The following is a 24047-nucleotide window of genomic DNA, read 5'->3' on the forward strand; positions in this document are numbered from 1 at the left end:
ATTCTATTAACAAACACTGGGTGTATAGTGAACGTTATCTATCTTAAAGAAAGCATCTTTAACTGGTACTTACGTGACATAAATAAGGAAAACTAAAAAATATAGTCATCAATTTTTCTACAGTAAAACGATATCTTAGTTGAATAATAATATACATACCTGAAAGTTATAGTCTTTATTTGCTTGTTAACTAACAGTGAATTCAGTTAGAATATTAATTACAAATTGAATGAATAAAATGGTGGGACTATGTTATTTTATTTTTATGTATGTTTGTGATACAGTAATACCAAAGTGTTTTTAAATTTTAATGAAACTTTTGCTGTAATGTTCCTTCACATTACATGGAACAATGTTTATCAAATAATTTTCCATTTCAAAATGGCATTTGTTTTTTTACACACTGCAAGCACAGGTATGCACAAGTGGCAAGTTTTTGTCACTATGCCACTGCAGCTAACTGTGAATGTGGTCTTATTCCACTCCTGATGTCATCATTTTCAGTTTACACTCAGCTATCACTACATGAATATTTCACTCTATTTTTCTCTTTCTATGAATTAAGACTTAAACCATGATGCAACACTAGTGTCTATATCAGAGATTGTTTTCCTCCTACTGAACAGCATCGTACCTTACACTAATAAATATTTAATCTTATATTTATTTTCATTAACTTTTTTCAGATACTTGTTGGAAAAAATGTTTTAATTGTAAAAAAAAATGAAAAACCATTTGGAAATACCTGCGCAAGAATCTGTTTTTGAATATAATGCTGCATAATACAGGAAGATTATGTTCTGGCATTACATAAATCTTCTAAAAAAAATGTTGATCAACAATTCCAATTTATGTTTGTAATTTACCTGGAATGAAAAGATATCTACAGGGACATATATATACATCCATTAGGTGGTATTCTGAATTCTCTGGAATGTGTAATAATAATCATCATATTAACAGACTAGCACAATGTCTTTGTCTCCTCTCAAACAATAGCCAGCAGCAGCCTTGCTTACATGTGAACTTAACAATGTACTCATTTAAATTTTAATTTTAAAAAAAATCAGAAAGATCTATTAGAATTTGTTATTAACCCTTAAAGGGCCAAACCTTTCTTGGAGATAGTTGAAAAAAAATAGCATGCTTATATTATTGGTAAAATGTTTTTTTTTAATTGTAGGAAAACAACGCACTACTATTAACTAGAAATGGTTTTATGGTCATATCTTATTCAAGCATTTTTCTACAGATTAAAGAAAAGAAATAAAAAAAAAACAATGAGTTGACTCAAAATCAAATAGCAATTTTACTATGGGAATCATGATTTTTAGAATTGTTCTGTTTTGTGTTAATGTGAAAATTTTATGATTTTTTGCAAGAAATTGATAAATTTTAATCACATTTGTAAAATTAAGTTTTTTAGAACTGCCAGTACACAAATCATTATCAGGTTGAACATTCCTAAATTCCGGATCAATTTCACTTGTTTGAAACACACTGCACATTTTGCAAATTATAGCAACTCGCCAATAAATATTGCCGTGAAAAAATAAAACAAAACACTAAGATGAAATAAGTATATTATGATCTGAACATCACAAACAACTAAAAACGATGTTCTTGGCTTGTCTGTAGATGAGCACCAATACAGTAAATACACCAATAAATACAAAATTGTAAAAAAAAAAAAATAAATGAAAGAAAGCATTACTTTTCATTTCGAATGAACAATGATTCCACATCCAGCTCAAAGTAATAAAAACCAAACAACATTTACGTATTATACAATTAAAGGTTCTCTAAAAATAAAAAAAAATCAACAATCGTTAAGTTCAATATCCGAATATTAATTGTGATGTCACACATGACTTTAAACAATAACCTCTATCAAGCAGACTGCCATGTACGAAACATAATTTTAAGTGAGAAAATTTTTCCAAATTGTCTTTGACTATAAAATGAGATTGACAAAAAATTGTCAAGTGGTCTTCAAAGGGTTAATGTACTGAGGACCTTGTATATCATGACAAATTATGGAAACATTGACCATGTTTTAAGTGGTAGAAGAAAACAGCAACGTAAGTGTGAAATTGCCACACTAATATCCAAATTAATCTGAGAATGCATCATATAAATATCATCATTATAAAAGTGTTGCAAACACTTAAATGATTAAATGATTTTGGGCAAGTACCTTTATAATAATCAAACACCATACTATCCTGAGTTGGAATTAGCTGATTTTTATAGTTTTCATAATTGAAAAGGAACTATAAAAGTAAGAGATGTCAATGATATTTTCAGTGGTGTGTTGAAGCAATTGAAAGTGATTCCCAGTAAGATTCCAGAAATTCTTCCAACTGTTATAAACATTGGCAAAAGCATTTACTCAGTGTAAATTATTAAAGAACATTTTTGTAGTGAGGGATGGGCAAGACTGTGAAGGGCTGCTATCTACATTGAAGATGAGAATAATATTAAAAAAAAACACAAACAGAAACTTTTCATAATCGATTCTTGAAAAGTACAGTCCATATAACAAATCATAAAGCTTTTGAAAACTACCAAGTTCACAATATTATTTTAAATGGATTCTGTACTGCTTTACTTAACTACACTATTTGGGTGTTTTATAAAAAAATAAATCGCATTTCAATTGATAAAGGACTTTTGTTAACACATACAGAGTGGAACAGAGCTTCTTTTAAACTGCTAGTATTCAGCAGCGAGTGGGGTATTGACCTTTGGCAGACAGCTCAGATTATGCAGTTTCACTTGCTATGGAGTGTAGAACATCCTGTGTTTGCTATTAAGCATTTTTTAGAAACAATGATTATGTAGCCATGGTTAAACATCTTTTCTGTCAAAATTTTAATTCAAACGTCGAGGCACAGTTACAGATCAAAACACCATACTCCGATGGGTTGAGGTGTTTAGAAGTACTGGATCTGTGATGAAGAAAAAACTCCTGACGTACCCTCTACCCTACAACTTCCTTGGAGTTGTAGTTGTCCCTGTTTATTTGTACTTTTTTCTTTAACATTTTTATATCTGCAAAACTGTTTGTTTATATTAGTTTATCACATTTTACATAAATAAAAAAACACAGTAAATGTATAATTATAAAACAATATTGTTCACATTAACCAAAATAAATTATAGCATTAAGATGTCATTTTTATTTCAAGGACTCATTGTGGATATATCTGCAATGCTGTAGTCTCATCTAAGCCTGTAAGAGCTTAATGCAGATATATTCACCTATATTTTTTATGCTACAAACTCGACAAAAAAATTATCACAGACTTCAAAATGTTTTAGTTTAAATTTTATGTACTACTAAGCGAGAAAATATCACAAAAACAAAAGTCAGAAATCATGTGGGCACCACCACATGGCTTCCTTTACGCCTATTAAATTACATATATGCATTTTTTAAAATGAAAAGTACATAAAATTTTATTTCATTAATAACTTCTGATATTTTTTTAATTGTTATTATTGAATTACTAATCGTAATTTTTTTTTAGATATTAATAATTAATAAATCGATATAAGAGATGAAGTCTGATTTGAACTGATGTACAAGTCTTCCCTTTGATTCAAATACTTAATTAAAATTCTATTTGGCTATAACTATGGAACCAATGAAAATAAGTACCATTTATCATATATCGTTGAAAAGCTCTCAATGAGGGCTTATTGCTGTAGTTAAGAAAAAGTCCAAAATCTAAATTTTTTGGATTTTAGGCTTTTTTGGACACTTTTGGTTCAGTTGATTGCAATCAAAAGGGGAGGTGCACAACTAGATGTTACAACAGTCCTGAATCCAAAATTTTGACATCCTAGTTATTCCTTTTTGTGTTATGTGAGATATGTATGTACATACAGATGTCACACCAAAACTTGTCAAAATGGATATTTCCATTGAAATCTGAAAACCAAAATTTTTCATTATCACATACTTCCTTTACTTTGTACAAGGAAGTAAAACATTTGTTGCACCTGCAAAAAAAAATTCTCCATAGGTTAAAATAAATTTAAATAATATTATTCAAAATGTTCAAATTTTTTAAACCAAAAACTTGTTAATATCATTATTTCTTCAAAAACCACATTTCTATCTTAATTGTTAAACAGAACAAAGTGTTTTTCAAACAAATAAAAAATGGTTGGAATTTCTGGAAGACAGAAAATAAATTTATCGGTAGTTTGTGAGACTCATAAAAATGTTTGGCTCTCAAAAGTAAGTATTGAACATGTGAAAGTCTTTAATTAATAAAATGGATGGATTATTTAACTTCAAGGTTTCAGGTAAACTCTATTCTCATCATTACTGATAATTTAAAAAAAAGAAGTTTATAACAAAGTCCAAACATTAGAATGACAGGAAACTAAATTATTATTATTTTCTACAGGTATAATATCTTTCATATTAGAAACAAATAAAGATATAACAATTGCACAGCACTCCCCATCATAACCTAACAGCACATATCTAGCGATCACTTACCAAAACCAATGAACACCCTTACCCTTACCAATGAACAGCACCTATTATATTGCTGACCAACCAAAAAGTAGAGTCAACAAGACAGAAGAATTGAGGAGGTTACAAAAAACTCACCTTAAGGAATTTTTTTAAAAGTAAAAATAGATTGCAACAATTTAAATTAAGAATAGAATTCTTTCTATAAAAAATGAAGGTAATGTAATTTTATATAAAATTGAAACTATGTATTTCTTTTCTTCTTAGGGTATATGTTCGTGATGGCATGTTTTCAATAGAAGCCCACTTCATTGACCGAGATTAAAGAAAATGAGCATTCACCTACCTCTTTATTTTAGCAGATATTTTAATATATTCAGAGATAGTAAAATCTGCATTTGAAAAGCTTCATCTAATGTTTAAATGTTGTGAAATCACACTAATCTTCTAAATCAAACTATTTTTTGCAAATATTGTTATATTTTAATTAAAAAAATGTTCCTAAGAAAAATATGTTAATTAGGCAAAACCTCGAAATACTGAGGGTAACCTTGCTGTACAGCCTCACTCCCTTGATCTTCTAAGTTGAAAATTTAGTGGCATCAATGCCCCATATATAGAAGTACTCTGACCAAATTCAGTTTGGTAGTTCTGGAGATATAAGGTGATTCAGAGGCCAACACTGAGCACATGTACATATGAACATTAACAACCAGAAAACTTTATCTGGTTGTTTGGGTTCACTAGATGTCAAAACATCAAGATCCAGTGAAAACTACATATGTCCAAATTGGACAGATTACAATACTTTCCCTTCTAGAGATGTAGTGCTATCTAGACAGGAAAGTAATACTGAAACATGAAGAATATTGAAATTTACATTCTTTAGCTACTTTTACACCTGAATGAATCTCTTCATTCTAAAGCATTTCTTGGATTTTTTTTAAGAGATTAGCCATTTTTTTATCACTATGTTGCTAAAATTGTGTATATATGATTTGTACTCATTATGCCAGTAATTTATTCAACAAAAGTCAATAATTATGATGAATTACAAAAGGTAATAATTTTAAATCAAGTTTTTCTCATTAACACTAAAGAATGGTTACAAAAATCTTTAACTTAAATGTTGATATATAAATACTACAAAAAAGATTCGCTAAGCAGGTCAGGAAACATACGATTAATATTTTTAAAATCTTTAAAATACTGAGTGAAGTGAATAAATCAGGTACTTATGAGTACTTATTAAGTAAAGTAAGGTCTGAAATGAAAAAGTAAGTACTGATTTTGATGAGAATAAACATTTACTATTACTGACACGTTATCACTTATGGATTAAGAGAGTACTGGTAACAATCAGTAATTACTTGTTGCAACATAAGTAAACACTGATTGAATGACATTATTGTAAGCACGTATTCGTTATCGAACAAGTTGAATCATTCCTGTTACAATTTTTTATATTTTAAACAATTGTTAAATATTCATATGTTACGGATCTTGGTAGCGTTTCATGTGTAACATCTAGCCATGGAAGCGTGCAGTGATGATATTTTTGAGCGTGATGATGATGAAACTCAGTTTGAGGAGCCTATATTCTGGAATAAAAAATGAACACAGTAGTTAGTCTTCTTAAAAACAATAGAGTGGTTTTAAGCAGATCAATAACGCCGAAAATAGTATCAGCTAAAGAAAAAGCATGGAATTTTTTAATATTGTTAGAATATGAGAAAAAACTAGACAAAAAGAAAATACAGAGAAACTTAGGAAAATCGTTAATAATATAAAAAAAACAAAGCTGAAAAAAAAAACTGCTACAGGCAACAGAAAAATCAGTTTGTGCGACAGGGAAAATGAATTTATTGAAATGATGAAGTTCCAAGATAACCCACTAACCCTTAAAGTTCCTGGTAAAGTATGTGTTGGTATATCAAAAGATGTAGACTTTGATGTATCTGCTGGATCAAGTAGCAACAATTCTTCCACTTCTGGACAGGACTCTTCAAAAAATATCAGAAAGAGAAAAACTCAAAACTTTGAGACTGAAGAAAGTTTGAAGTTAACTACGCCAGAGTAGCAGAGAATGATGCTACTAAAACAACTTAAGTTGGTAGAACTGCAGATGAAAAAAGAACGTATAATGACATTTTTGAAAGAGTCTGAGAAAAAGCAAGAGCCATCAGTAAAACAGGAACTCTGTCAATCTTACTTTATAGTTTATCGGCTGAATGAAGCTTGTAATTTTTCAATAAATAAATAGACTAATAAAACTCTTGTATACCTTCCTTTAAAATTATAAATAATATAAATAGATAAAAAATAATCAAAATCATGTTAAAAAAAGAATGCGTGTGATCTTTGTAGCTGAGCATTTGTTACAGCACAATCAAAAAATGATGTGCTTGCAAACCTCACTCACAAGTAGTGTGCACGTTCAAAGTTGTAAGGTAAGGTAAGGTCATGCATAGTCCCCAACGATTGACCTAACCCACCTGGGTTAATATCAAGTTGTGGTTACACAACTTGAATTTTGTATGTGTGTATTTGTTCACCACAAAAATTATGAATTGGTATTTAATATTTTTTTTTTAATTGTAGTCATTTATTTTATAATTTTTTCCTTTTTTTAGGGGGTAGGGATTTAAGGAATAAAATAAGGCTTATTAGTTATCTTTACATTTTAATTATCAGCTGCATGTGTGAGTATGTCAGCAATTTCTTTTCGTTTTTCCTACCCTCTCCGTCTCGAGTTATTTCCCCATCTTCTTCTTCGTAATCTAATGCTTCCTGTGTAAATCCATTTTCTATAAATTCCATCTTATAATTATCATTTAAATGCTTTGCGAAATTATGAAGCACTACACAAGCAACAACTTTGGGAACATTTTCCAACTTAATTCACACAAGATATCAAAGTATAGGGAATCTTTTTTTTTACTGACCGAACATTCTTTCTATAACTCGTTCTTTGTAATGATGACTGTTATATACTTTTTCTTCTCTACTTGTTGTGGAAGATAATGGTGTGAGCACCCATGGCGAAATCCCATATCCACTGTCATTCAAGACACACACTGATCCTATATGGGCAGATAGAACTTTACGGACTGAGCTTCTTCTCCATATACTACTGTCATGCTTACTTCCAGGCTATGATGCATCTACAATTGTGAATCTTTCTGTAGCATCACAGATTGCCTGCACATTAAATGCTTGCATAACCTTTCCTATTTATATAGGAATCTCCTAATTTTAATGGTTTTGTAATTTGTACGCGAGTGCAGTCCAAGGCACCTATAACAGTAGGAATTTTAAAGCGCAATAACCATTTTTCTTGCGCTTCATTAACTTCTTCCATAGTTTCAGAAAATGAATTCACTCCGCAGCCTGTTCATTAACTTTATTTAGGACGTAATTAAACATTTTTCCAAGAGTCGTCCTGTTAACCCCGAAGTCTTCAGAAATACTTGACTGATAGCCAGGATCACTGAGACATCGCAAGAATATTTCCATCTTCCAATCCGATTTAAAAGCACCACCTCTTATTTCCTTACTTTCATCTAAAAATGCCTGTGCTAAAACCGCTACAGATTGTTTTTCAAAGCGAACTAACTGTTTGTATTTACTTGGACTAATTTCTCGTCACTTTTTGTACACTTTACACTCACGCATTTTCATAAAAGCTGCCATATCTGTATAAAAAAGTTTAGTCAGCACAGGACCAACCTGAATTATGAGCAAGTAAATACTGAAAAATATTGATATTCTGTTTTATTCTCACAATTTCAAGTAAGTACTGAATACCGCAAGTATCCACTGGTAATTATAAGTGAATACTGGAGTTGCAAGTAAGTACTGGCGGAAGTCCAATACAATCAACACTATCAGTAAATACTTATTATTTTTTATTCTCATTTTCTTCAGTAATTACTTGAAAAACAATAAGAAAAAGGTTTTACTTACTTTTATTCACTATAGCCACTGTATTGCGGAATATAATACAATAAAAGCGAAATGGTTAGTATTAAACAAAAGTTAGAATAGATAAATTTTAGGATTAAAGAGAGGTAATGTAAATATATTATAAGGATAAGTAAATAAAAATTAATATCTAAATTTTCTTTTAGTGATTTTCTCTAAAGTAAATTCAGGTGAGAGGGGGTCACTGGAGAAAGACGTATCATAAGGAGTTGTCAGGAGTCCACTACAGTAATCAATACAAATATGGTAACAGAATTCTCTGAAAAAATATGGAAATAATTCTGCCAAATTTGTAATAAATGTAAATTAAATTTAGACCAATCAAGGAAGTAAATTACATAAAATGGATTATATTAAACACAACTACTGTTAGTAGGTACCTAAAAGAATAGAGAGTAGTAATGAATGGATATAAATATAAAAGATTTATAAATAATATTTTATAATGGAATAAAATATTTATTGACGATCATTGGGTATGTAAAATAATAATAATAATAATCATAATATTAATAATTAATTAATTAATAATGCCTAAATATCATAATAATAATAATCATAATAATAATAAATTTTCACATGGAGACAAAATTGATCTTAAAATTTAAATTAAATTTCAAGATATGTCTTAAAATTAATGATTTATATATCTGACCAACATACTATTATTTTTTTTTGTTCATATATAATTGTATAAATAAAAATACATAAAAAATGGAACTAAGAATTTTTATACAATAATTTACAACTGAACACAAAATACAGTGAGAAAAAAAGATAAAAAATTTTTTACAGTTGGGTCATGAGCTAACAGATAGTTTCTCCATTAAGTTTATTCTCAGTTTTTTCTAATTTTAAAAAACAAACAAAAACTCAAAAATTTAAAAATAATCTTAATATGCAACACAATAGTTTATCCAAAAATAAATAAATTATTCTAAGACAATTAAAAAGAAATTAAAGGGCTTGTACGCAATAAAAAATTGTTATAGTACATAAATAAAACAATTATTTATAAATCACTGAATTTTTCTCCAGCTAATAATAATGTAAATATATAATATATATAAATATTAGCAATAATTACTATAATATTTAATAATAATAGCAGACAGATTTTCCTAGGCACTGAAAAAAAAAAAACAAAAACAAAAGAAAAATCTCTAACTATTCACAAAAAATACGTGATAATAAAAATTATAACAATGAATAATACAATCCATCATTATAACAGTGACAGAAAAATGATCTCAATTGATTTTTTTTCTTACAATATAATATAATAATAATCACCAAATTCCCAAATCTATTTATGTATTACAAATTCCAATATGTTTTTCATCATCATTCTGTGTATACACAACTAAATGAACGTTTCATTTATATATTATCATTATATCATATTATACTTATTTTTATCTACAAAGAAATTATTTAAATTGTAATCAGTGTTGCCAATGCTGATGACAAATATATATATATATTTTTATAATTATAATTGAATATATCAGTCCTCCATATTACAACAGATCAAACAACTATCAATCATCACTCTTTCATCCGAATCACATAACTAATTACGTAATTAAAAAAATAACTTAAGTTTTGGTCTTACTAAAAGAGAAAATGTTTATCATTAATTTATTATCTCGTATAATGATATAATTACACACAATATATTTATATATATTTTAATAACGTAATTCACGTCTTCGCAATGTTGTTTCTTCTTTACGCACCCTCATCATCACAAACATTTTATTAACTGTTTTTCTTTATTAATAATAAATAATTATCATTAAAAATATCATTGGTTATTACCCAGTCTCATTTTTTCTTTCAAATGAGAATGACAATGAATTATTTAATTGCATTAATTAAGTCGATATTTTATATACTTGTAAACTATTAATTACTTTTAACATAATTATTTATATATTATATAATGTTTATAGTAGGAAAATCTACTTCCATTATTTATACATCACTTAAAAAAACAATAAACAAAAAAATTTCATTATATAAATTATATTTTCATCTTTTATAAGAAAAAAAAATAACTGTATACAATAAATAATATTTAAAATAAAATATGTATAAAAACTCCTTTTTTTAAAGAAACAAAAGTACATTACATTAGTAATAATATTAAAATTAAACAACACCAGACGGAATACATTTGTTTATTTTATTTTTTGTTTCTTTTATATATGCACATGTATTAACCGATATATAAACAGACGATGTAAGTGAATAGTGAATTATAAATATGTCTGCACACAGAAAATAAAAATACTGCATGACATTTTTTAATGCCGTTTTACTGGGAAAGAAGTTAAGATGTACACATTTAACAGACGGGCAGAACGATAAAATATATCTTTTGAGTACAACCCCCATCACCATCAAGCAGCAGCACCAGCAGACATTTATTTATTATTAACTCACATTATGATAACAGCCTTTTTTATTCTTTAAATAATCTGTAATATCTTATTGTTGCTGAACTGACTGTTACACCTGCAACAAGGAAAAAGTTATAAAATATAATGTAGAATGTACATCAATAAAATATATTAAATTGCAATCACTATTGTGCAGGTATATATATATATATATATATTTGTAAGGGCAAATGAAGAAATGAATTTGTAAGGGCTACGGTATGACAAACAACAACAAAGGCAGCGCCATACAAACACTCTTTACACAATTCTGAAAAAAGGTGGTAAAGAATGACATAAAATTTCACAAATATTCTACATGAACAAACCTACAATCAAAAGAAAACAATAATACAGAATTGCACAAATATACTACAAACATAATAATCTTTAAATGGGTAGCAAACCAAACACAGGTAATACCACCACAAAATTAGTTAACATATAAAATGGACATTTACATATATGCATAAAAAATATAAGCAGAAAACAAGAAAAGAGACTGCAACTCTGTCAAATGAACAAATTGGACAACAGATTGTAAACTACTCTGATGGGTTTAGACTATTTTTTCTCATCACCCAGCCCTTTCTTTTACTCCTTGGTCCCTTCTTTGCTCATTTTTGGCACTGTGGATGCCGGTCTGACCTTGTTAGGTTCTCCATGCTATGCTTAGCAGACCAGGACTTAAAAAGCCAATATAGCCCTATTATCTAGTAGAGGGGATGCCAGCTCACAGACTTTGAAATTCTACTTCCAGTTTAGTATACAAACAATATGCCTAATGGCTGAAATCCCTGTCAGATAGAGCTGAGCTTATTAAATCCCCACAAAAATTTAAGAGTGAAGGGTTCCCCAACTAAAAAATGGAAAACAAAACAAAACAAAATGAAAAGCTCCTATTTGTAAATATATTGCAGTAACTATGAAAAGGATGCAGTAATAAACCAAGCATTTGCCAACAGTGAGAGGATTGTGTTATTTACACGTGAGGCAAGATTTTTTTTTTTAATTATTTGAAAGCTGTGTTGTACATGATGTGACTGACTACTGATTAAATAATTTTCAGTAGTTGCTGAATAAATGTATGTGCAGTGAAATTTTAACTATTAGACTAGAAATTTATTGAAAAATATTAAAAGTATAGTTCTTAATTTATTAGTTTAAATTTTAATTCAATACTGTAAAGGAAAGTTTCTAATTATGATTAATATGTATTGAGTGAACAGTGTGAAATGAAAAGAAATGATATTTTATGTAAGAGTTTTTCTTAATACTTTTAATTTATTTACATTATTACCACCTTTATACAGATATATCTGTCACTTACTCTAATTCCAAATGCCACACATATCTTTATTTTTCACATCAGACCCGTGGAGTCCTTGTCTATTCATTGCTTTGCATATTCAACTATGATTTTAGTGGTCTTCCACATCTCTTTTCTGTTAAATAGCAGATTCCATAAACTAATGGGCTGCTGATAATTCCTCGTTAGCCTTATATGCCCATACACCTTACCTTAACCATTTTTTCTTAATTCCATAATCTCCCACCTTCACTCTTTTTCTGTCAACCTCATTTTTCCCAGTGTGGTCATAATGAAATTCTCTCCTGTTTTATTCCTTCTAAATATCATGAAGAAAATTTTACATAAACAATAAATGAACTTATCTGAGGATGTTTTTTAAAATGTATATAAAGGGTGATAAAATTCTATTTTATAGTTTATAATTGTATTTATCAAGCATATATATACACATACACACACACATACAGTCTCACAAAAATCTTGAAACAATTTTGGAGATGTTTGGAGAACAGTTTTGGAGATGTATGGGTCTAGAAATGTTTTTTTTTTCAAGTTATACCTTGTAAAAATTTTTGTCCTGTTTTCTGCTCAAAAAAGGGCAAAATGAAGACATACTGAAATCCTTGCAACTGAAATTATGGGGTAAATTTGATGGAAATTATTCAATAAATTTTATGGTTCATAGTTCTTAATCTGAAAAATTAAATAAATCAAGTCTTTTTAAAAAATATTGTGACACAAAAAATGGAATTGTAAAACATAATTTGTTAGGTTTGATGTACAATAATTTTGTTACAACTGCTAGCCACAAATAAAATTTTACAGTAAAATTTGTGGAGAAATTAATTATGAGAAAGTATATAAATCTCAACCTAATATTAAATGTTTAAGAAGAAATCTGACTTTTATTAAAAACAAAACAAACCAAACTGTGGCAGGAAAATACAAAAATCATTTCACTATTGCAAAATGTTTAGAAATATGTTTTATTTTCTTAAGTTAACAGAATTATTAATAGCTGACCGATAACTCAAATTTGTGTATTGTATTTGAATAGTTTTGTTTGCTTTCAAAATAAAAGAAAATTAGAGTGCTTAAATATCACCTTGTAAAGATAAAGATCCCTTTTCAGTTTTTAAATGAATATGTAAATATAATTTTTGCACACAGGTATTGTCTGGAAATATGCTAGCTGGACACATAAACATCAACAAAGATTCCCTAACAGAAGATTCCAAATGATTCTTTTCCATCATGTTTGTTCTGTTGAATGCCAATAACAATGTTATGTAGATGAAGAACAGAACAAAATTCGGCTAGCTCAACAAAGTCCAGGGCTCAAGAATAGATGAATTTCAAACAAACTGCACCAGTTTGCCGTGTGACACAGTATGGTGAATATTTTTTAAAAATCTCAACCTGCACAACTCGCTGATCTAAAATTTACTACCTGGAGGCTTTCTGATGCACCAAAAATTAAATCACTAAATCGGTCTTTACATTAAAACAACCTCACAAAATAGGTTATATTTTATTGACCAATAAGGAAATTTTTTTCAACAGATGGTGTTAATAATCAGCAAAATAATCATCAATGAAGTTTCAAAAATCCAAATGATTGTTTGAATTTTCAACACAGATTTTACATCAGAATTTGCTTAGTATTATTGATGAACATATTATTGGACCATTTTATTTTTGAAGACTGTTTTCAGGAAATGTATATTTAAATATCTTAGTAAATAATTTTCCACCTCTTTTAGATGTTTCTACACTAACAAGCCAAGAAATATATTTCAACATGACAGGGTCCTCTTAATTTTTGTTAAGTTAGGAAATTTGAATGTAGAATTTATGAACAACTGGATTGTGCAAGGCAGCTCAGTTAAAATCCAAGGTCAATTGATGAAAGAATCAATAAATTATATATGCAGAGGTCCTGGTCCTATGAAATTGTCAGTATATGAACAAAAAGTAATCTAAAAAGAATTAGGAACAAGAATTTTCAACACAGTTGAAATTATTCAAGCAGTCCCAATGCTTTAAAAGCCATCGAAGGAATTTTAAATAAAGTGGTTAATGTATAATAATGGAGGGTATTTTGAAAAATTATTGTAATATTAAGCTAGTTACACATTTTTATTTATTTATTTCTAATAATAGATTTTGTTTCTAGATATTTTGAATTATTTTTGTTTTGGTTTAAAATTATAATATAAAATCTTAGTGTTATGTTTGTGTCTTTATTTTTAATAATAGTTAAAATTCCTCAAACTCTTCATCATGTTTAGTTGATGTTATTAGATAGATTTCCAGAATTAAATTCGCTACAAATTTTGCTGCAAAACTATTTATTTACTGACAAGTGTTATGTGACACAAATTTTTTATTTACTAATCTTTAATAAGAATTATAAATCCCTAACTTTTCTCTTCTAACTGAAACAAACTGTATCTTTTTCTCTTCCAACTGAATCTTATGTCTTCTTTTTTAAAATAGTTTTTAATACATTGCTGAATGCTGAATGCATTTTTTAGTCTAACTTATTACTAATATTAAAGGTAAATTTTAAGTGAAAGCATTTATCAAATACTTTAAGAGACAGATAATCTTTTTTTTTGGGGTGTCAGACTTTTACGAGGAATTATAAAACAGATGAATATAAACAGCAGTAAAATAAAAATACAAAGCGTGAAAAGGAATTAAATGGGGGAATAACCAAGAATATCAGCGAATCATGGACAGGGGCCATAAAAGTTTTTAATAAAAGTGAAATTTTATTATTCTTTTGCTAACTTCAATTATGTAGAATTTTGGTTTTACTAATCGATTTAGATTAATAAATAAAATTAAATTTAAATACATACCTTTCCTTTATTACTGTTATTGCTGCCACTACTTCCTCCACTACTACCACTGGACGACGATGTTCTTGTAGTAGGTCCAGATTTTGTTTTCGAGCTGCGAGGAGGTTGTGGAATGATAGTAATCTCATCATTGATCTTCAAAGGTTTCAATAATGAATCCCCCTAAATAAAGAAAAAGAAAAAAATAGTAGAGTGAAAAAAAAGTAATATAGAAAAATAAAACAGAATGGAAAATCAAACCTAAAAAAAGTATATTTCTTGCAAACCACCCATGTAATAAATGCTATTTTTTTTTTTTTTTTTTTTGCTTGATGATATTATCACACAAACCACAAACTTTAAGCTTGCCTGTCAGATATGAATATGGAATTTTATAGCGTATAAAAAATGCCATGCCTGACTGGGATTCAAACCTGCGACCTCCAATGAAAGGTCGAGACACTACCACTCTCCCACAGAGATCGACTTGTACACTAAATCTCATTCATTTTCTCTATTATAAATTACTTACTACTGAAGAGTATTTTGTAACCTCTGTTGGTTTTTTTAATTATGATGGTTGATCACGAAAAAAGTCATAATTCATGAAATAGATTAGCCACAATTACTTGATAAAATGTTACATACAATAAAACAAAATAGATAATGGTGATTAATTAACAAGTAAAATGAAACAGTGACAATAGGCCTACAGAAATTATGTTCATGGAGTTGTATTTTTTTAAAAAGTAACATCCGTTTTGAATTTGCCAGCTATATATGCAATATGAGCAGATGACGGTTGAATAGCTCAGTTATTTCTATCAATAGTCAGTTGTTAGCATCAAAAGTTTAGCCATTATGTTGTTTATATTACTCTGTCAAATGTGAAGTATTGATGACAAAATATAATTCAGCAGCTGAAATTCACAGTCAAATTTGTGACGTTTAGAACCTGCATATAACGAGTATTGTTAAAGTAAGAGTTGTGTGTCATCTGTTTCAAGAAGGTTGAATGAACATATATGTTGAAGAACATAGCACCACCTGGTCCCTTTAGTGATGATTGGATTGAAAAAGTAGACAACAAAAATTGAGAAAACAGGCGCACTTCACTGTTACAATTGTCTTTGATTTATAAAGTTTCAACTAAACAATTTGGCAATAAAAAATTGTGTTCCAGATGGGTGCAAAGTATGTTAACAATAAAAAACATTTTGCTACAATATATGATTTTGAAAATGAAGGTGATGAATTGTTTGATCATATTACTACCAAATATAAAACCTGGTTTTAATATTTGAATATTGAGACAAAGCAGCGGTTAATGTGATTGTGGCACTGATATCCTACATAAGTTCACACAAGAATGTTTGTTAAAGAAGCTTATAACTACTGTTTTTTTGAGACAAAAAGGGTATCTTGCTAGTCAAATTTAGTGATTGCAGGACTACCGAGAATGCCAATATGTATTAAGAAATGTTAAAAATCTTAGTAAGGGCCATAAAAAACAAACGAAGTGTAATAATATCCAACAGGATTTTGTTTTTTTTTTCATGACAATGCCTAGGGGCCACACATGGTAAATCAGACAGTAAGGGTACTGGAAATATTTTGTTGGAAAATCTTTAACCACCCACCCAATAGCCCTGACTTCTTCTCCTTAACAAGTAGCATGCATTCCAAAGGTTTGGTGATGACAATGAATTGAAAAATGAAGTTACTGTTGCTTAAGTTACTGGCAGCAGCATTTCTTCAAGAGGGATTGAAGAAGCTAGTGAAACAAAAAAGAAAAATTTATTGACAGAAGTTATACAGAAAAGTAGTAAATAAATGTAGTTTTTATCCGTACATACCAAAGTTTGTTCACATTTTTCATCCCCCCCCTCCCACCAAAACGGATCTTACTTTAAAAACATGCTTCAACATTAATTTAATCCTCTGTTCATTATTTAAAAGACCTAAAAAGTGAGCAAATTAAAACTAAATTTATTTATTAGTGTTACAACACACATGGTACAAATTTCTACATTAAAAAAGCTGCTATTTTAAAAATCTATTTGTTCAAGTTCTTTGTTTTCTTCATATTTTTATTTTTTCATTACACAATATGGAATTTTAATCAGGGTTTCCTTTCAATCCTATCTTTTCTGTGCAGAATTAGGTTGACCTAAAATAAATTATTTTTTAACATTCTGATTTCTTTCATTCTTCAGAATGTCTACTTTTTACACTCTTCAAGGAAAATTCAGCTGAACATTTTTTTTAAGTACAGTACATCTCTAAAAATTAAATGACCTGGATTGGCAAAGTTGTTTCTTTAACCCACTGCATGTCAACTTGATGGCTCCGATACATCCATCTACTTATGTTAGCGGCCAGCGTATTGGTACTTATACATTAGACAGATGTTTTTCTATCATCTCTCCAGAGAGCAGCCTGTCTCAGATATTTTTCATTATACTAGTGACCATTCATTATAGTTTACAGAATGCGTTTATTATCCTGGTTACTAAATCAGACTCCAGTTTGTCCATATCATTCTTGAATGATTTTTGTTTACAATCGCCTCCTATTGTGCCGGTTTATACATAGTAGTTTCACTGTTTTTAATAAATAATTAAGTTTTTTATGTTTAACCATCTTGCATGTAATGTTTTTGTAAATACATTTTAATATTTAGTGAATTTATTTGTGTAAAATATTGTTATAATGGATCAGCATCCTGGTCCCTCAAGCACTCGCTCTTCATCTGACCGAGTTTCAGATAAAGAAATATCACAAATCCTCAATGATTTGGTGGAGTGATGATGATCTGGATAAATTATTTGGTTTTTTCACAATTGGAAAGCAATTTATATTTCACATTCTTTGTATGAATGTCATACTACTCGGATTAGCTTCTAATTATAATTCTTTGAACTGTGGTAGTGAATGAAGAAGTGATACAGAAAATTTAAGAATAATACATTTTTCAGCTGTCCCAAGTTTTCAGTCTGCTACCAACAATAGAACGAATTGATTTCTTAAATTTATTTTTCTGAGACAAATTTTTAGACCTAACTGTGCAAGAAACCAAACTCTATGCTGAATCCATGTTTTTTTCTGCAGGTGTAACTACTGAACATTCAAGAATTACTACTGTATGGAAACTGGTAACCCAGAAGAACTAAAAACATTTTTGGGCACTATTTTTCATATGGGGAATGTTAAAATTAATAGTGATTATTGGAAACAGTCACCACATTTCAGTATACCTATATTTAGTAAGTCGATGAGCAGAAACTGGTTTTATTTATTGTTGCGATGCCTCCAAGTTTCATATAACGATGGCAATATTAAGACAGTTTATATAAAATTGGACCTGTCATTGACCACTTCAACAACACAATGAAAAGCATATTACCCAGGCAAACAATTATGTATTGATGAAAGCATAATGCTTTGGCGTGGTCATCTTATTTTATATAGACAATATATTAAAAATAATGTCGTGAATACAAAGTGAAATTATATTTGCTGTCAGAACCTACTGGAATGGCATAAACTTCTTGTGTATGCTGGTGCAAATTATACTGCTTTAGCAGGAAAATAACATGCAGAAAAAGTTGTAACAAATTTAATGGAAGAAAATTAAATAGAGGACATTCCCTTTATTTAGATTATTATTATAATAATAGCATATGTTTGGATAAAATCTACTGCAATTAGGTACGTATTGTACAGGTACATTACAAATGAATAGAACTGGCCTTCCAAAGACTGTAATTGAATCAAAATTATGCAAAGCACAAATCAATTATAAATATTCTACCACAAGAATTTGTGTAGGGAAAAGGTGGGATATATAAGATTTTCTAATGATCTCTTCTGAACACAAATTTGTTTTGTTCAAAGTACATACTAATCAAGGTAATATTTTGAAACCACTTGCAACAAAAGAATATAATAATTACATGGGTGGGGTAGACTTTCAAGAACAAATAATGTACTACTGGTGTGAATGAAAAAGTTTGAGGTGATATAAAAAAATGTTAGTCTTACATATATTTCAAATAGTTACTAAATTCATTTTACCTTCACTGCAGATACACCATAGGACGAAACCTTAATTTTTATGATTTTAGAATGGCTATTATAACAAGTTTATTTGAGATTCCTGAACGTCAAAAAGTCCCGATACTAAAGAATCTAACAGACCATGAAAAGAAGAAAATTGAAAAAAGAAATAGAAAGGGAGAAATTTCATGTAGGAGATGTCGATATTGTTCACAGCATGGGAAACAGATTTTAAGTATTTATTACTGTCCTCAGTGTCCAAATAAGCCTGCTCTATGGGCATTATGTTTTAATAAATACCATGTTGATTAGAAAATAAACACTGTGAATAATTTTTTTCAATATTATTACTTGTTACATATCTTTTTACTTAGATATTTGTATGTACATATTTAAAAAATTGTTTATATTGTATCTATCATTATCATTATACTTACATTAATTATTTTTTGTGTTAATTATAGACTTAAAAGATTTAAGAGTTATTTTAATTTATTTTATAAAATTTAATGTTTTTAAGTATAAAAAAAATATACATATATAATTGTGTGTGTGGAAATAATTATAAAAAATTGTAAAATATTTCTTTTTTGTTTTATTAAACATACATTATTACTGGTTCATAATTAAATAAAAAGTTTATTTAAACAAAAATATATTTACTTTGCTTATATGCCAATGTTACAGCTCCACACTGACAGGCAGCATGGCCTTGAACAAGGCCCAGCTGCTGCGCAAATACTTACTGCACTGGCACACAATGGGTTAAGAGCTTGAATTGTTCCTCCAGGCACTATGGTTTATTCATTTTGAAGCCTAACCTTTATTTAAAGTGGGTCAAAAATTTCTGAGGAAGAAACAATTTATCTTACAACATATATTAAAGTTTGTCAACAATCAATTATTTGCTGCACCATTCTGCATAAAAAGGCCCTTCCTCTGATCTCTTCAGAGATTTTAGAAAAAAATAGTTACTCCTACAGCTCAGGGAGAGCTTTGGGAAACACTTCCCAAGTGAGGCTATTTATTTTATGCTGTGGATTTTCTGCAGGTCCATTCTTCAAATTCTCTTTTATCCATATTTTTGATTCCTTATCCCTATTTTAGCTTCTATAATGCAGCTTGAACTCTGGAAAATTCATGGAAAGAATGCCATAGCTTGTACAGCTGAAGCTTAGCGTATTTTGGTTAGGGAAAAGGGAACTTTGACTATGAATGAACCTAGAATCTCTGTTTTATTTCCAGTACAATAATCCTACTGACTGAAGTTCCTACTACTGAGTGAAACCAGAGTCCAAATCTTTCCTTTTGACACACATTATGTAGTCAAACAATTAAATATCCATACATATTTTTATGAACAGTAAACACAGTATTACAACATATAATTACAGAAAATGTACAGTAAGAGTTCAAATTTGCATTTTTGAACACTGTAGGTATCAGGTAAAAATAATTTATTAAACCTTTGACCACCTTAACTTATTTAATTTTATACACACATATATTAGTTTTTATACATATAATAAAAGTTTGGGTCAGTCAATCCATTTGAAGTGACCCAAGGGTGGTTGCTTGACAAATTCAAAAAATTGAAAACTTACCCATTTGTTTTTCTTATATGTCTCAAAACCTTAAAACTATTTTTTTTAAGCAGTTTACCTGTGGCGGCCATTTTTGTTATGGTGCACACACCTATTTATATGATTGTAAGGGTTTACGGAAAAAATCATATGTAAAAAACTATTGGTCCTGGAAGGATGAAACAAAAAGCAATTTAATCATATCTTCTCTCAAGGTAAAAGATTGGTTTAGTTGTTTATTTACCTATCTCTCTTCTTTCTATGAGAAAATTACCAATAAAGTTGAACAAGTAAAACAGTGAAATTTTTTCAAGAGGCAGGGATGGCATATACAGTTTGAATTATTATTTTATATGTAGGTATGTGTTAGTAGTTTTACCATAAGTAGTATGAATGGTGATATACTTACCCTTAAATTTTTGAAAACTAATTTTTTTAAAAATTCAAACTTTTGTTTCAAATGACTCTGATGGGCCTGGTGATAAAAATCTCAAATTTGTACAACTTGCAGTGTTTTTGTAGATGTTTATGGCAAATAAAAACCTTTCTTGTGTATTGTACTAATAAAAAAGTTATAACCTCTCAAAAAACCTGTTAAAAGTGATACGATACCATTTTGACTCACTAAATAAGCGCTCCAATGGGGGGTTCTTGTCTTCTTGACAATTTCAACAATTCAACTGCAGTGTTCATGTTATAACATGCGCTTTTAGTCATTTCCCAGATGTCAGGAAAATTAATTTTCTGACATGCTCATTTATGCTTTTTGCATCATTTAGCTTTGCAATTACAAACTGGTCAGTCTGACATTAGTCAGTGACCTGTTCATATCTTTACAGTGTCCCAAATTTTATCCTGTGTTTGGAAGTATTTATTAAATAAATAAGTTTTACTTAATATTATATTTGCAAATTTTAAAATCAGTTAAATTTTTACATTACTTTCAAGTAATTTCACATAAAACAATGTTCCATAGGAATTTATGTGAATGAAGAATGTCATAAAATAGTGTATGGTTCAGTGCCAAAAGAACTCATTAAAATTTCTGAATTTAGTAATGAAAACCAACAACTTATTTTTTTTACATGTTAATTCAGATGTCACTAGTGTTTGTAAATATCATGAAAAACATTTTTGTCAAAATTCAGTTACCTGTATGGACAGTTCTGTTGTGACCCTTTGAGAACTCATAAAAAAAAAGTGTTAAGAAAAACTTATGACAAATAACATTAGACCAAGCTCTTTAAAAAACACATTTTTCCAAATATTAATTTAGTTCCTGGAAAGTTTTTTTTGTGTTAACCGTTTCAAAAGTATTTTTTCTCAGCAGAACAAAGAACTATATGAATGTGAAGACCAAAATCAGTCAAATACTAAATGCTGATGAAATGTATTCATTTTGTAACCACAAGCTGAAAAACATCAGTATTTTTTGATTAAATCAGATCAGATAGCTAAGATTTCAGAAACTCTAAAAACCGTTTTGACTGCTATGAAAGAGGTGTTGGTACTAGAATCTACCACAAGTATGTTCCTGTTAGAATGCATTATAAGTTGTTACTTTATTTCATACTCCAAGAACTATGAAGACCATCCTGTGTCACGTATTGTACCACTTTCATTTAAGGAAAAAGACTTTTGCTTGTGTGTATGATGATCATTGGTGGATAGAAGCGGTAGATATTAGCCTCAAAAATGACGATGTGCAGGTCCATTTTTTCCAACCAGCTGCACCATGTACATCAAAGTCTCAACAAGACAAAGTGTGAGTATTGATCTGCAAAGTCCTGAGAAAGTTGACATCACTTGAAGTAACTACAGTGACAGGTCATTCTCACACAATTTCAAGAAAATTATCAGAAGAGATATCACAGCTGTTGGTTAACCACACTAAATAATAAACTTTTATTGCTACAAAAACAGGCTATTTCACTGAAGAAATGTTGCTACGATGTATTTTTTCTTCAATAGTGTTTACAAAAATAACAAATATAAAATAAAAATGAATTCTTCAAAAAAGATGTAGATCATTCATTAAAATCTGTTTGAGTAAGTTTTACAAGCATTTTTGAATAAAAATTGTATTAGATTACTGGTACTGGTTAAGTTATCATTAAATTACGACCTATCAATAATTTAAAAAAAAAACTATTTTAAAAATATTGAAAACATCAACTTCAACCACATAGGACCTAAATATAAAAATATGTTAAAAATGTCAAGTGGAAAGAAGAAAAGAAACCCCCTTAGAGCACTTATTTAGCGAGTCAAAATGTTATTGCTTTTAACAGGTTTTTCATGATTTTTAAGAGGCTATAACTTTTTTATTAATACAATACATACGAAAAGTTTTTATTTGCCATAAACATCTACAATAACAGCAAGTAGTGCCAATTTGAGATTTTTATCAGCAGCTCCATCAAAGTTATTTGAAGCTAAAATTTGAATTTTTAAAAAAAATTAGTTTTCAAAAATTCATAAAAATTTAGCGGGTAAGTTTATCACCATTAATATTGTTTATGGTAAAACTACTAACAAATAGCTACATATAAAAAAAAAAATTCAAACTGTGCATGCCATCTCTGCCTCTTGAAAAAAATTACCGAAGTGAAATTTCACCATTCTTCATGTTCAACTACATTAGTATTTTCTCTGCAAAGAAGAGAGATTGTAAATAAACCACTGGACCAATATTTTACCTTGAGAACATATGATTAAACTGCTTTTTGTTTCATCCTTCCTGGACCAATAGTTTTTTACTTATGTTTTTTTCAGTAAACCAGTTTTTTCAGTTAACAAAAATGGCCACCACAGGAAAACTGCTTAAAAAAATAAAATAATTTTAAGGTCCTGAAACAAGTAGGAAACAAATGTGTAAGTTTCAATCTATTTCTTAATTGGTCAAACAACCAGCTTATGTTTTTTTAGGACACTGCAAATTGACTGACCCATTCTTATCTATGCATTCTCATATTTCACACATAAAGGTTTCAAAACTCAAGCCCTCACAAAATCAACCTCTGTGGCAGAGTAGTAGCATATCTTCATTTCATCCACAAGCTTTTGACTATAAATTTCTGTCAACGCTTGACTTTTTCAAACATAACAAAATTTATAATTTTTCATTAAAAAAAATAAATAAAAATAATAGTCGTAATAGCGCAACAGCCTATAATTGCCAAAATTAATAATTAATTAACAATGAATTTTAATTGGCTGGGCAGCTGATGTAGTGGTTTTCAAGCTGACTTCTCAGTTAGCTTATCCTCAAAAAACTACTTCACACAAACAATTGAGACAATTTAAAAATGATTACTCTTTGGGTAG

The 24047-nt window shown here is 29.0% G+C and overlaps 1 protein-coding gene across 8 annotated transcripts in view; it reads right to left on the bottom strand.

Annotated features, from left to right (window-relative positions):
• Positions 1-8920: 8920 nt before the first annotated feature.
• MEP-1 (zinc finger protein MEP-1) overlaps positions 8921-24047 on the bottom strand; it is a 195546-nt gene continuing 180419 nt past the window's right edge. For all 8 annotated transcript variants that reach the window (XM_075373124.1, XM_075373125.1, XM_075373128.1 and 5 more), the window contains 2 exons: positions 15100-15261; positions 8921-10996 (listed from right to left, as the gene is read on the bottom strand). In XM_075373124.1, the coding sequence (XP_075229239.1) occupies positions 10991-10996; positions 15100-15261 (168 nt within the window). In that variant the 3' untranslated portion in view covers positions 8921-10990. The remainder of the gene's footprint in view (positions 10997-15099; positions 15262-24047) is intronic.

Source organism: Lycorma delicatula, chromosome 8 (assembly GCF_047948215.1).
Source record: "Lycorma delicatula isolate Av1 chromosome 8, ASM4794821v1, whole genome shotgun sequence".
NCBI classification, from domain to species: domain Eukaryota; kingdom Metazoa; phylum Arthropoda; class Insecta; order Hemiptera; family Fulgoridae; genus Lycorma; species Lycorma delicatula.